General features: G+C 44.0%; 1 protein-coding gene across 1 annotated transcript in view; it reads left to right on the top strand.

The window, feature by feature from the left end:
* LOC144762880 (uncharacterized) overlaps positions 1–5,363 on the top strand; it is a 37,061-nt gene extending 31,698 nt beyond the window's left edge. Inside the window, exons 3-5 of the mRNA XM_078648165.1 lie at positions 2,180–2,269; positions 3,763–3,906; positions 4,819–5,363. Of these exons, the coding sequence (XP_078504291.1) occupies positions 2,180–2,269; positions 3,763–3,906; positions 4,819–5,183 (599 nt within the window). The 3' untranslated portion in view covers positions 5,184–5,363. The remainder of the gene's footprint in view (positions 1–2,179; positions 2,270–3,762; positions 3,907–4,818) is intronic.
* Positions 5,364–15,926: the final 10,563 nt, after the last annotated feature.

Genomic DNA, 15,926 nt, shown 5'->3' with positions numbered 1-15,926 from the left:
ACAGACTCACAGATTGTCACTCATCCATGAAGTTACACACACACCTAGTCAGTCATGCAAACAATCAATCACACCTCCATTTCCTCAACTATACAGTTATACACACCTTACTTATTCAAACATATACTAACACATATTTACTCTCTTTTACAATCCCTAATACAAGTTCACAATCATCCATACAGCCACTCACACATTCACTGGCTCTTATGCACAGTTATTTATATATGCCAACTCTCACATGTACTATGTTTTACATATGTACTTACTTTGACATGTAGCACTGAGATATCCATTCACTCACCAATACACTCATGCACACAGTCAACCGCCCATACAGCTGTTTCCACATGCACTTTTGAACCCATACATCTAGTGAATCAACTGCTCACACATCTATGCACAGAGTCATACACCTCCCAGCCACCCACACACACACTCAGTCTCCCATACAAATACTTGGGCAACCAATCAATAACCCATATGGTTACTCATATAGCTACTGAACAACACATGCAGCAGTTTTCAGAACAACAGACATAATGATGCACAAATTAAGACAGTTTAGTCACTAACCCATGCACTCAGTGAGACACATTTAATCACTCACTCATACAGTCAGTCATGCACCTACTAAATCCTTCATCCAGACACTTATACATCCACTCAAGACATATTTTAACTTTACAGAAAAATACAGTCACTGGATATTGTCATCAGTGATGTCATCAGTGATGTCATTTGAGATGTCATCAGTGATGTCATTTGAGATGTCATCAGTGATGTCATCAGTGATGTCACTGACCATGTCATGAATGATGTAATATGTGACATGATCAGCAGTGGATTGCGGATGCGCGATATATAGTTAGTACAACTAACTATATATGGAATTTCAATGGTTTTGTGTGAGTAAAATAAGGTTTTTTAAATGCTAATTCCTAACTATATATGGTCTATAACCTATGTTTTTTTCAGTGAATTTTCAAGGTTTTGTAAATGCTAATTCCTAACTATATATGGTCTATAACCTATGGTTTTTTCAGTGAATATGTATATATATATATATATATATATATATATATATATATATATATATCTCTATTGTAGTATAAGTATTGTTATTGTATCTTTCTAAATCTTGGCTGAATAAGTAACGCGATGAGTGGTGCTCCTAGTTACATTTCCGATGTATTCCGTTATATCTACTGTAATTGTATGACACTGGTCTGTGCTGCTCTTCTTCACTGACTCTTGCGTGTTGTTTCAACTTGGCGCTAGCTTTTGCTGTTTATTGATGTGAGATTTTCTTTATTGTAGAGAACTGAAGTTAGTTAATGCTATTAATAGAGTCTTGTCCTTCCTTTGTCCGTCAGTGAAATAGCGGCGGATGGATAATTGTACGTAGTTTGCATATTGTATCATTTTTTTCACGGCCTTCTCTTCTGCATGAAACCTCCTCTGGCAATGAATGCTAAAGTTTCTTTACCTCAGCCAGGGCCGGCTTTCGCATGTGCAAGCTGTGCAAGTGCACAGGGCCACCAAACGCCAGGGGCCACCACATCAATATATATCCTTAATTTAATAATCCTCTGAGGATGGATGGATACATATTTGCGTGGCGGCCCCTTGCAGGGATTTGGTGCCTCCGGCTCTGTTCCACTTCCAAACACCCTGACTCCCCCCACTTCACTGGCCTCCGTGCTCCGCCCCGACCTCCTCTTCCGGGGCCCCCTACCTACGCTCCATGCCCAGGACAACCATGAGCCTAGAGCTGCCCCTGCCTCAGCCCTCCATAGAACTGATGTAGTTTGTTTAGTGAGTGGGTAGGCTTAGCAGCAGTAGCATTCAGTCAGTAGCCGAACTATCTATGCATTTTGCTGGGAAAAATAAAAAAGAAATGCCTACTTACAGATAATTGCTTACCCCATTCTTGAATCGGTGGTGTTGTTCAGGTGTTACTGCCTCTGTGTTACTTAGTAATCTGCAAGCAGAATGTTTATGGAACATTTGAGTTGTTTTCTCCAAGTATACAGTCAGTGAATCCTGCAAGGCAGTAGTCATGGTAGATCAATGTTTGTTTCTTTTAATGTTCTAGCAGTGGTTTTTAAAATGATGTCTATGTTTCACAGCACTCAATGTTTTTCTCTTTCTTTATTATTTCTTACATGAACCACAGAACCCAGGGGCAAGCAGAAGGCTGGGACCGAGTCGGCGGGTGAACCACAGGCACAGAGCTCCTCTACTGAGGATCCTGCTGCTGTCCCCAGTAAGTCCAACAGTGCTTTCTTTTGGAACAATGATATTTCCCTAACTTTCTAACGGAGCTTTTTTTCCAACCGATTAATGACATTTCCTTCCTAAATAAATTTTGACAAATGCTTTTTTGATTTTCATTATGTTTTCAAAATTTTGGGTATCTGTCCCTGCCTTTCTGTTCCTTCAAAGAGCCTCTGCTATGACTCTCTGTGCTACTACTAGTATTAGACTGTCTGTAGGTAAGCTTGCCCTGTTGCCCACTCTTTAGTTAAGGTATTAATCTTTTCAAAAAATCTGTGATAGAATAGCTGTAGGCACAGGGTCCACTCCTGTCTTATGCTTTTTCCTCTGTAATGTCTCTGCTTTGCCAATTGACACCAACCAAGTATGCATCCAGATGTTGGTCTAGTATTTTGTAAACATTAGTATACCACTACTACTCTTGTGGGTATTCTTCTGTGCAGTCACATACATAACTATGTATGCACCAGAAAATTGGATGTTGGTGATAGGCAGGTTGGACCTTACTTACACCTCAGTCACAGAACTCTGAGGAACCCACAATTCACTGAACAACAACCTATATGGGCTCAGTCATTGGTCAATTATTCAATTATCCCACTCCTGAACCCCAATACCAAGATGTCCAATGCTTTTTTATTACACAATCCATAACCTAAGTAACCCCCTTTTGCTCACTCACTCGTGTAAGTGTACAAGACAACAGACACTGAAAATATACTTCAGAGTCAATGTGGTACTTCAAAAGCTTTATTTTGTTAGAAGTAAGTAAGTAACATCAATGTTTTTAAGTTGTTCCGTGAAATACGTCAAGGGGCCCACCAGAAAAAATCCAGAGTTAAAAAAGGCTGAATAAAGTAATCTACATTTGTACAGCTAATAGTGCACGATAGGGAAATGTGGGAAATGTCGGAGACCCCTCACCATTGAACGTATACTGGTTACATATGCCTCTTTTTGGTAAGCTCTGGAAATCTCTGCTTCGTAGAAGGAAATCTTCTCATCTGCCGAAAAATAATGACAAAAGTGGTGCACGTTAGACAGTATGAAATACATTTATGCAAGTTTTTTCCAGTCATGCTAAAAAAAGGTGTAACCTTTAAGCAAACTCGATTCCACAATCCACATAAAAAAAGTAAATACGGGCCTTTTTATTTTCCAACCTCTTCAGGTGTATGCATTGAACAATCATGTGGCATCAAAGGCGTCTTCTCGTACTGCGCAACAAGCTGCGAGGTAGCATGCGCAAAACTGTATACATTGATGTACAAAGGTTACATGGTTCAGTTCAAATTTCCAAGGACTAGAGTAGCAGATGAGATGAGCTTGGGTACCATACCATAACAAATGACTCTGCTGTACTATGCAATGTGGACTACTACTGATTACGTTGTACTTAACTGTTTTGCAGAACTCCATTCTTGGTGAACAAGTACAATGGGGGCTGTGCATCCATCTAAAAAGGTGTACTTATTTTTATAGGTGCAGAACCGGTACCATCCACCAGTGCCGACGGGGACAGCGGCGCAGCGTCAGCAGAGGCGATCCCGGAGGGGACAGGAGGACCAGAGGCACCTACACCAGAACCAGCAGCAGTGGGGGAGGATCCAACAGCGGTGGGCGATGGTAAGTTACATTCAATAGTGATCCGCATTACTTGGTGGGAGGGGAAAACTTCCTCACTGTACTCGAACTTGAAGTTCTACTGGACAGTATATGACGCCACCTTTATTTGTCATTAGCGAATTTACCATGCTTAGCATTACCACCGGCGAGAATTGATAAAATAACAGGCCTCTTCTATCTGACTACAACTCAGCTGTGAAAGGTTGGTGGCAGACTAAGTCTTATTCACAACATGACCGCGATGGATTAACAACACTAAGGAGATCGATTTTAAGTATGATGAAAGGAGCAAGGAAAAAGCACCAATCATCTAATATAGAAGGATACTTTGGAAACAGCAATGCAGGTGGCTGATAGCAGTCGGATGCATGGGTTGTTGTGGAAGCATGGAAAGGGGAAAACACAGCTGCCTGCGTGGTTGGGAGACACACCCAATATCGGTGGCTAGTATAGTCTCAGCAGCGGTGTTTTGGTCAAACCCAAAGGCAAGGGAAGGAGGGGACGACTGGATGTATGGGTCGTTGCTGGTGAAACACAAACCACCTAAGGTTTGTTGCGTGATATAAAGAATGATAGTCTCTACTAGACATTTACTACTAGCTGCCCCCTGTTAATTAATGTTAGTTTGAGACTGTTCCCGGAAGCAGAGTATATGATATAAAATTAGATATGAAAAAGACAGTTGTTCGTATGTGTGTGACCGTTGAAGTACACCCATGCTAATAGGGCAGGCTAAAATGCCGTGCCAAAAAGTCCAACAAATTAATTATATAGGCCGTAGATGCAACACAATTTTTTGTACTCAGCTTGCTTGCTAGTGCTACTGTACTGTGTCACTATGTGTTGAATACATTTTGTGTTCTTGATTTGCTGGGATTTTGGATTACAACAATTCTGTCTCTTTCTTTATAGTTACTCCTTCAAAACCAACAAGAAAGGAGTTGGCAGTCCGGGCCCGGCAGCGGAAACTGCAGGCCATCGTTGAGGCCTACCGCCGGCTGGTGGCTCAGGCCGAGGAGGAGGAGGAGGCGGCGGCAGCAGCTGCTGCCTCTTCCAATGCCCCGGCCCCCAAGCCTGCAGGAGTACGTCGCCGTGGTCAGGCAGCCGCCCGCCGCCGGATTTTTTCATCATCGGCCGCCCCCCCACAACATGCATGCCAGTGTAGGTGCCGTGATTTTCAAAAAAAGATTCTCCTCCGGGTAGCGAGGCTCGAGGATGAAATGGAGGAGCGGGTGAAGCTCATTGTGGACAAACACTTGAAAGCCCGCCGGCTTTGAGATGGACCCTGTTTGTTTGCCCCTTTTTCAATCCTTTTGTTGGTGGGTGGGAATTGGGTGTTGGGGTTTACATTGAACTTGGAAATTTGGTTGGGGTTAGGGGAGGGTAGGGACAGCTGTGGGGTAAGATTTCATATATATTTTATTTTTGTATCATCTTTCTTTATATTATGGTAAAATAAATGAGACACAAAGTTATTTTCAAAAGAAAACATTTGAAGTTCATTTGTGTTTGTTGGGGGGGTGGAGGGGGGACTGTTTCACCGAATAATGTACGTTGTGCAACATCGCAAGGTTTAATTGGCCATGCAGGTCAGCGGACAGTGCTTTCGAAGAAAAAAATTTATTGGCCACATCTTTAACATGCAGACAGATAGATGCGGTCAACCCTCACCGAGTTATATTTGTAGTATAGAAGAACTACCAGTCTGTCTTGCGTTATACACCTCACAGCAAACTTATCTTACCTGTGATTGCTGATGATGATTGATGATGAAGTGTGGCACTGCAAGGGCTGCATTTGTTTCCCAAGACAATGGAGAAGAATCTGTGGTTCTAAACTTCTGTGATAGTAGTAGTAGACAGACCCTGCCAGTAGCATTTTGAGACAAAAAGAAAGAGGCAGTCATTTGCGTGATAGACAATGTGGGGGTAGAAGTACACTCATTACATCACTGATCCAAAACAATATTGCAACTGCTAAACTGAAACAAAACAATGCTTTTGGGGACTGGAAAATAAGTGCAAGAGAAGATAAGAAGTTCAACTGTAGTTGTAGTACTACTCACGTCAACGTCAAACTTTTCTAAATCATAATGCTGTAAACTTAAACCCAAACAATGACGCCAATTAGATGTATTCGTTGTTTGATGGTAATGGTAAATTATTTGGCATTATACACAGAGCTTGAGTTGGGAAGCAGAAGAAGATCCTGGCCATGCCTTGTTGAAATTTCACTATTGTTGCTTTCACCACATCTGCCCCAGCAAGCGCGTGATCAAATTGTTGGTGTGTATTTAATGTAACAAACATCACACCTCAATGAAACCACGCAGCCCGGGGGAAGAGGGTTAGGGTTTGTTGAGTGGATGGGTACGGGGGTTTGGGAAAGGTTTGAGAAAGAAAAACAGTACGCATGGAGACAACAAAAGCAAAACAATGAAGACGATGATTTATGATGTTGATGATCCACTAGCCAATGAATGTAAGGAATACGTAGGAAAAGGACACGCTGAATATCATTCTTGGTTTCCCGCCATCCAATTGCTTGATGATGAGGATTAGTGGTAAGGGTGAGTTGATGCTCATAATAGCAGTGGGTGAAAAACGTCCAGCCTGTGTGGATTGGGAAAGAAAAGGCAAATACAAAAGAATGTGAATGACCTAAACAAATTGTATTTGTAATACAGTGAAGATCAAAAAAAAATACAAGCGGAGTAGTCGTAAGAGAGGACTTTCAGACTGAGGCGGCTTCGATACAATATGTTATGTATAAGTCTACTAGTTGCACATCATTATTAATCAAGAAGTACAAGAAAAGACAGGAGCCAGCACAGAACAGACCCACGCCCCGACACAGGGTTGCCCGTAACACAAACTGCATTTCCCTAAAAATTTGACTGAGCCAGAGAAAGGGGCATAAACAGCAACCTAGCGTTTTCAAAATTAATCTACAAAATCAATGCGTCATTCTCAGTCATCAATCATACCACTATTGTACTCTACCACTGCACAGTGCACACACATGAATTAGCCTGGGTCTACTGTGCTGTGCCTCTTATTTGTATTTACCTTGTATTCCACTCCAAGAAACATCGTACATCAATCACCTCAGATCCAACTGCCTGACAGCTTGCAAAGATATGGTGGTGTCACCATCATTATCAGGTGTGGCACGTCTAGTCCAACAGCAACAGCAACTCAGTCTGTAGTGAGTGACTACGATACATTAAGTCCTGACTGCACCTGTAGTAGTAGGAACACAAGTGCGTAAATAATTTATATTATTAAATAACATGGAAAAATTGGCTATCACGTGAGTCTGAAGTTACTAGTATACTTCAATTCCATGCACATTTGCTCAGAGTCAGCTAAACATCCAATGCAATGCATTGCATCATTCATTTAATATACCTGTCTTGCTCTTGTCTTTCACTGTCAGATGATTGATCACAGATGCTGCCGAGTGCCGAGCCTTTTAAAAGTAATGATGAGTCACAACAAGTTGACTTCAGTTGTGAATGCCTGCTCAAGTTTTGACACTGAAGAGTCGTCTATGAATGCGTGCAGACAGAGGTGGTAGCCTTAAGAGTAAGACAGTGATGAGTTGCAGATTTCAAATGAAATAGAGGATGGCTGTAGTCATGACTGTACGGTTCACTTGTTATGGAGGGACTGTTAGAGGCTACATTATTGTACTATACTCCATCTACAACATCAAATGTATGGCTGGCAAGATGGAATTGTATTGACTTGAGTGGGAGTCAAGAAGATGGAGCAAGACTCTGAGGAGTGCAGTCAACAAATGCACAGGCGTGCAACTCCAGTAGGTAAATAAAAAGATACAGTGAAAATAAATGCACAGGCGTGCAACTCCAGTAGGTACATAAAAAGCATCAGTGGTGGGGATGGATTTGGTTGTGGTTTTTATTTGCAGTTTTGCACTAGAAAGCCATTGTTAATAAGAAAATAACACAAATAACGGAAGGGAGAAAGTAACAATTTAAAAGCATAGTTGTCAGGGAAGAGGAGCTCGTCCTCAAACTCTGGGGGTTCGGACAGAAGTAGGTCATGTAACCCAGTAGTGATGATGTCTTCGGACTCGCTTTCTTCATCCTACTCTGATTCACGTACTTTATAGTCTGGTGGTATGAAGTGTTGATTCATTTTTATCATTGTCAGCCTCTCCACGCTTTTGGGGGAGAGACTAGTCCTTTTCGATGTCACAATGGCACCAGCAGCACTGAAAACCCGCTCAGAAGAGACACTGGCTACAGGACAAGCCAGATACTTTATCGCCAGCCTGCTCAGCACTGGCCACTGTCTCCTTCTTTCATACCAATAGACCAATGGGCTTTGCTCCATGAACACCTCTGTTGTGTCATCCAGATAGGCCTGAACCATCCGCTCAGTGTTCATTGGGGCTCGGCTTTGCTGGTCCTCTTTCCCCTTTGCAACAGCAACGGACTTACCCATCCCTTTCTGTAGAAAAAAAGCAGTTATGCTTTTGGTTGTGTCTGCTGAATCAGATCGTGTAGGTGCTGCTTTTGGTACTGTTGGTGCCTGCTGGGAAGCAGCCGCACTGCTCTCATGCTCTGAAGAACTTGCCTCATGAGTACTTTGACTGGCCTGGGCTGGCACTGGCAGGCCTTTAAGTAACAGCCGTTCAGTTTCTAAATCACTAGCTTCCGCAGCTATGGAAGTTTTGTACTTGGCAACATCCCCATCTGAAAAAGGAATTACTGCGCTACTGCTGACAAATAATTTGTACCGTGGATCCAACATTGTTGCAGTTATGTAATGTTGACCTGACACAATCATTTGAAGCCTTGCGTTTAGAGATAAGCGGTTGGCTAAGGCCTTGGCCAAGGTATATGCATCAACTTTTTCTTCGTCACCTTCGTATGTTTCACAGACCTCCTTCAGCTGTTGCTCAAGCATGTACAACAATGGGATGGCTTGGCCCATAGTACAGTCCTCCCTGCTAACTGCACGTGTGAAGACCTCAAAAGGTAGTAGCATCTCTGTGAAGCATTTAATGAGGTCCCACTGCCACATCTCAACGGTCAGGGCTTTAAGATTAACAGTAGGATCCCCTAATCTTCTTGACATGACATAAGCATTCAGTGGTATGTACTGCTCAAAGAGACGCTCAAGCATGAAATAAGTAGAGTTCCAACGTGTTGGGACCTCCTGGATCAGTGCTTTGACTGGCAAAATATGCTCACGCTGAATGACCCGTAGCAGCTTCCGTGCTTTAAAAGAATGGTTAAAATGCGTGCATATTCTTCTGCAGATGGTCAGTATGTTGCTGACTTTGGCTTCAGTTTTCAGAAAGTCTTGCACGACTAAGTTAATGCAGTGTGCCAAACAGGGTACCCTGAAATAATGTCCTTCTCTCATTGCCTTCACTACATTACTGCCATTGTCGGTGGCAACAAAACCAATCTTAAGGCCTCTTGGTTGCAGCCATTCAAAGACCTTGGTGTTAAACTCAGACAAAATGTTTTCAGCAGTATGACTTTTCTCCATAGCAAACATGGCTACAGTTGCATGTCTGCGAGTATCATTAAAAATCCCAGCAACGTCAAGGCCTGAAGTTAACTTGTCTTTAACACCTGCAAAAGAGATCCAGTGTGCGGTGATGCACATGTAATCTGTAGCATCGCAACTGCTCCACATGTCTGTTGTCAGGTGGATACAATGGACAACACTCTGTTGTAAGGCTTTCCCAATCAATTCCAGCACGTCGTGGTGTAGTGCTGGAACAGCAACTCTGGCAAAATAGTAGCGACTGGGAACGTTCCATTTTGGGCAGAGGGTTGCCACTAATTCCCGAAATCCCACAGCCTCAACAAATGAAAATGGGAGAAGGTCCAGTGCCAACATTTTTGCAAGTTTCGCATTGTACAAACGTGCTATTGGGTGGTACCGCTCGTACTTTCCCTCCTGCCTAAACATGCTAGTAATGGTACGCTGCTTTGTATTTCTTTCAGTTATGCTAGACGGACCACCTTGCACCGCAGACTTTGCACTCCTTGGTGTCTCCGGCTGACTCTGGTGCCACTGAGAAGTTGCTGATGCGGAGGATGTGGACTTTACCACTCCAGTGCTGGCGACAGGGCTCATTTGTGTACCACTCCCAGATAGAAGGTCATCGTCTCCCTCTTCTTCTACCTCCTGGTCAACCATGAGTGGACCTTGTAGTACTGTATCCCCACTAACACCAGTGCTCACATTTTTTAAGCTTGCAAGGTGGTTCTCCCACCTGATTAAGTGTGTTTTTTTCAAATGGGTTGTTTGGCCTCCAGTACCATAGTTTGTACCAATCTTACCACGACTAACATTGACATGACAAATGGTGCATACAGCAATGTTCTCCTGACCTGGGTGAACCGTAAAGAAGTCCCACACTGGGGAGGTAAACTTTTGTCTCCTGCCATAGGAAGAGGAGGACCCACTTCCAATGCCGGATGGACTGGAGGATTTTTGTTGAATTTCCCTATGTGACAGCTCAGTCCTAGTACTGCCACTACCTCCTTCTGTTGAAGTGGCGCTTGTGCTGGATGTCGGATGCTGCCGGGCCTTCGCTGATGAAAAAATGGGAGCTGGTGTTACTTTGGGTGTTGAATGTGTAGGAGTTATGCGTGCTACCTGCTCATCACTAATGGCAGCCTTTCTGGATAGGGTGACAATGTTGGTCTCTACATCCTCTGCACCAGGAATAACGCTCGTGATGATGACAGTGTCAGACCCGTCTTTATCACCAGCAGTATCCTGCTCACCTACATCGGACTCCATAAGTCCAAGCCTTGCTGGAAACTTTCTTTTTCCTAGCCTGGTCTTGGGATGTCTCTCCTTTGAATGCTCAGATAGTTGTGGCTGCCAATCCTTATCAAGGTCATCGGAAGGGATGCTTGGCGAAGAACTCGATGCACTAACCCTCCTTTCCCTTGGTGAATTGCAAGACAATAGTTCACCTCCAGAAGTGGCTTCCTCTTCTTCTTGCTCGGAATGAGGCTCTACTTCCTGAACTGCCCCGACTTCGGGAGGAACAACTAATACTATTGCGTGCGGAGATGGTGGTTGTTGTTCTTCAGAAAGTACTATTGCGGGCTGTGGTTCTTCAACAACTACTATTGTGGGATTTGGTTGTTGTTGTTGTTGAACAACTCCAATTGCGGGCGGTGGTTGTGGTTGTTCAACAACTGTTGCGGGAAGTGGTTGTGGTTGAACAACTCCTATTGCGGGCGGTGGTTGTGGTTGTTGAACATCTACTGCTGGCGGTGGTTGTTGAGCACTTCCATCTTGCGTGGATTGTGTACTACTTTGGACAGCGATAAGTTTAGTTCAGGCTCAGTATCACTGCTTCCAAACATTAGGCTGGCTACCTCTTCGACCCTCATCATGTGCTTGGCCCTGGGTTGGTGGCTTGCCCCCACTAATGCGGGTGTGCTGGCCCCAGCTTGCACCCCGGACACCGCTGCTGCAGGCGTACCTTTTGGGGTCCCAAAAAAGGTTTTGGGGTCCATACCAGACTTAAGTGACACTTCCTTCTTCTGTTCCTTCTTCTCAGCAACTTTCTTGGTGGTGGAGGACCTGGTAGCTTTCTTAGGGCCCATCTTCTTCTGATGTCAGCACACAGCAGCACAAATTGCAGAGATGTCTGGTCAGATGAGTCACACACCACACGTGGCGTACAACTGAAGGACGTCCGTCTGGCAGTAGAACGGGCGATGGATGGAAACAACCAGCACCTCCTCAGTCTTTTTTTGTGCACCTACAAGCAAAGAAGGCAGAACAACATCAGTCAAACAAGCAGTAAGCCAACATTAACAATTGAAAGACACACAGGCCAATGTATAAAAGACAAAACAGAAGACTAATACTACCAGCACCACAGCTCCCAGCCACATGAAGTCCAGAAAGAACCAATAAAGTCAAGCAGGCCTATATAATATGGACAGAAAAAGGAGGATGCCTGCTAGACATGACAGGTTAATGCAAGGAATAAAAATAAAATACCCCATGGCTAAGAGGTTGTAAACTTACACCGCAAAAACACATCCAAAGGCATAAAATTATTAAACACACAAAAAGTTACCTACACCCCTGCCCAGACAACACATTTGGGAATGCAATGCCATACACACATGCCCTAATGATGTTAATTGAATAGACCGAATGGAAACAGCTACATAAAGCACCCCCGCTAACTACTACCTCTGGGACTCGGGCCTACTGTCAGATCAGACCAAAAGCTGGGCGGCCAATGATAAATGCACAAAGGAAGTACACACAAAATGGCCGCCACCACATGGCCTGGCCACCCACAACAACATGAAAAAAAAGAGAAGACAGACAATAAATGCCTATGGCAAAGGGACAATGCTTTGCTTCACAAAATGGACACACCACCGCCCAAATTGGTCACCCCACCCATAAACAAGAAATCATTACAGAGGACAGAAACTGGAAGTGGTCCAAAAAGAGAAAAGTACAACCAAATGACAACATAAATGAGGACTTTTTGTAGCACAAGAAACACATTCAACATTTTCAAGAAACTTTTATGCCACTCGGGACATATTGTTCGCGAGATTGCAAAATCGGCGTGTTCGGCAGCGCGAATGGAATAAAACGTCGTTATCGCGTTCCCGAGCAAGTACATTGAGCGCGCGAACAAGACAAAAAATGTAATGTCGCGTGTCCACACTGTGCGAATGTAACCAAAAGTACGCGAGCTGAAGTCCTAAGGTTACCTACTGGCAGGGAGTGCCATATTAGTTACACACACCCAAAAGCTGGAAAGTACCCACATAAAAGATTTTTTTTGAAGCAATACAAAGCCATACACGATGTACAAATTAAAGATACACCACAAAAAGAGTTGATTAACTTTAATGCACCTATGGCTATGAGTAGTAGTACCTCTGCCCTACTGCCAGAATAGTCAAAAACCTTGGATGCCTATGGCAAAAGCACAAAGGAAGGACACACAAAATGGCCGCCACCATAGGGCCTGGCCACCAACAACAACATGGAAAAATCACAAAGGATGTATACACAAAATGGCCTCCACCACATGGCCTGGCCACCAACAACAACATGGCAAAATCAAAAAGGAAGCATACACAAAATGGCCGCCACCACATGGCCTGGCCACCAACAACAACATGGCAAAATCATCACAAAGGAAGTACACACAAAATGGCCCCCACCACATGGCCTGGCCACCCACAACAACATGAAAAGAAAGAGAAGACAGACAATAAATGCCTATGGCAAAGGGACAATGCTTTGCTTCACAAAATGGACACACCACCGCCCAAATTGGTCACCCCACCCATAAACAAGAAATCATTACATAGAGGACAGAAACTGGAAGTGGTCCAACCATGCTCCAAAAAGAGAAAACTACAACCAAATGACAACAGAAATGAGGACTTTTTGTAGCACAAGAAACACATTCAACATTTTCGAGAAACTTTTATGCAACTCGAGACATATTGTGCGCGAGATTGCAAAATCGGCGTGTTCGGCAGCGCGAATGGAATAAAACGTCGTTATCGCGTTCCCGAGCAAGTACATTGAGCGCGCGAACAAGACAAAAAATGTAAGGTCACGTTCTCACACTGTGCGAAGTTACCAAAACTACCCAAGCTGTATTCCTAGGGTTACCTAATGGCAGAAATTGACAGATTAGTTAAACACACCCAAAACCTGAAATACCCCACACATAAAAATAAGATTTTCTAAATCAATCCAAGCCATCCATGATTTTAAAATTAAGGGTACACCACAAAAACAGTTGATTAACTTTCATGACCTTATGAGTAGTACCTATGGCCTACTGGCAGAGTAGGCCACAAGGTTGGAGGCCTATGGCAAGAGCAAAGTGGCTGGAAACATAAAATGGCCGCCAACACATGGCCAGGCCAACCACAGAAAGTTAATACAATGAACTCAAGCATGCCTACACACTAACTACATGGAGTACTAGGGTCAGCTATTGGCTTAAAAAAAATAAAAACATTTAAATTACACAAACAGAAATTCCACAACAGACATTGCTATTGCATAATGACCATAATCCAATGCCATCCATGATGTTTGTTTACAAACTGGAATAAAAAATAAAAATTTAAACACAGACCACAGAAACATGATTGGACCCATGGGTACCTCTCTATGTAGTCTGGATGAAATAAAAAAAAAATACAAGTTGGGACCTCATAAAAGTACAGGCCTCCATTAATAATTTAAATCCAGGATTGAATACTGTAGTTAAAAAAAATCTCAAATCAAACAAACACAAGTCTACATCATACTCACTCATACATTACTCAAACTTACTTGAAAAAGAGAATTCCAAATCCAAAATTCCTCAATAAATCCAAGAAAAAGCAGTAATGCAGCCAACACACACAGAAAGTGATCCTTCCAGCTCAAAATCCAAATGAAAGTGAGCACCACATGGACAAAGCACTGGGAGGAGCCTGGTGGACAGGAACAGGAATTTGTAAACTCAAGGGCCCTTCCTCCTTACTCTTCAAAAAAAGAGTAGAAAAAGAGGACTCCTTCCCCCCAAAAAATACAGCCAAAGGTACAACTTTAAGGGGTTTTTCACTGTTTTTGATAACCAAAATGGTAATTTATTATGGTTTTAACATGCTCGCGAGTTATTCTGTGCAAGATTGCAGTTTCTGCGTGTTCGGCAACTCGATCTTACCAACAAGCATCCTCGCGCGTCCTTATGACGCTATCGCGCATCCAAATGACGTTATCGCGTTCGCACAGTCGCACGGGATTGTGCGGGAGAGTTTACAAACATGGTGGCACACGCGACCGGGAAAAAGCGAACGCAGAACCAAGGTAAGCCATTGCCGCGCACGCGATAATGTTATTCAGCGCGCGAGAACTACGCTACGCACCGGATCGCGGAGTAATCGACAGCTACGCGTTCTCCGCTGAACGCGGAGTTGCCGAAACGGAGCGTAGTTCTTCGCCCAGGGTTAACGACTGGGCGGATGCCGATTCGCCCATCTGGCCCCCAAGATCTGGAACTCTTTTCCCCTATCACTCCGGAGCTGCACTAAGCTGGCGGAATTCAGTGGCGCATTAAAGACCTGGTTGTTCAAGCAAGCGCACGGTTAGGGATCTGATTATCACCTTTCTCACCTTTAGCGCCATGAAACCCCTGGGTGACCGTGCGCTTGATAAATTTCGAATAACATAACATAACATAACATAACAAAGGAGTTGAATGGGAGGGGATAATTGAAGTGATTTGAAGGTTTCAGAGTTGAGAGAGTGCTGAAGATGGCAATGTCGTTGAGAGGTGTGAATTGACTCCAACAGGCGTTGTTTTAAGTGAGCTGTCCATCAGAGTTGGGGAAAGGGCGGGAAGAGGTTGCATAGCCTAGTGTGTGTGGCTGGGGCCGGGCTTCTGTGCGAGTTCACATGCCTCTCGTTTATAAAGGGTCAGAGGCCGATTAGTGCAGCAAATGAGGAGAAAGCAGTAAGTGCTACCTCGTTGAGTAAATGTATTGTGCTTTTCCTGCACTGCTGTGTAAAGGCCTAGAAGAGTTGTCTCCAGTGACCCCGTGTGTCTGTAACTTTGCCACCGTGCCCATAGGCGCCGAGGTCCCTCGAGTAAGCTGTCCATCACAGTGGGGGAAAGGACGGGAAGAGGTTGCATAGCCTTGAGTGTGCTGGGGCCGGGCTTCTGTGCGAGTTCACATGCCTCTCGTTTATAAAGGGTCAGAGGCCAATCAGCGCAGCAAATGAGGAGAAAGCAGTGAGTGCTACCTCGTTGGGTACATGTATTGTGCTTTTCGTGTAAAGGCCCAGAAGAGTTATCTCCAGTGACCCAGTGTGTCTGTAACTTTGCCACAGCGACCATAGGTGCCGAGGTCCCACGAGTGAGCTGTCCATCACAGTGGGGGAAAGGGCGGGAAGAGGTTGCATAACCTAGTGTGTGTGGGCTGGGGCCGGGCTTCTGGGCGAGTTCAAATGCCTCTT

This window comes from Lissotriton helveticus, chromosome 6 (assembly GCF_964261635.1).
Source record: "Lissotriton helveticus chromosome 6, aLisHel1.1, whole genome shotgun sequence".
In the NCBI taxonomy this organism is placed as follows: Eukaryota; Metazoa; Chordata; class Amphibia; order Caudata; family Salamandridae; genus Lissotriton; species Lissotriton helveticus.
This window is presented reverse-complemented; position numbering and strand designations above follow the sequence as displayed.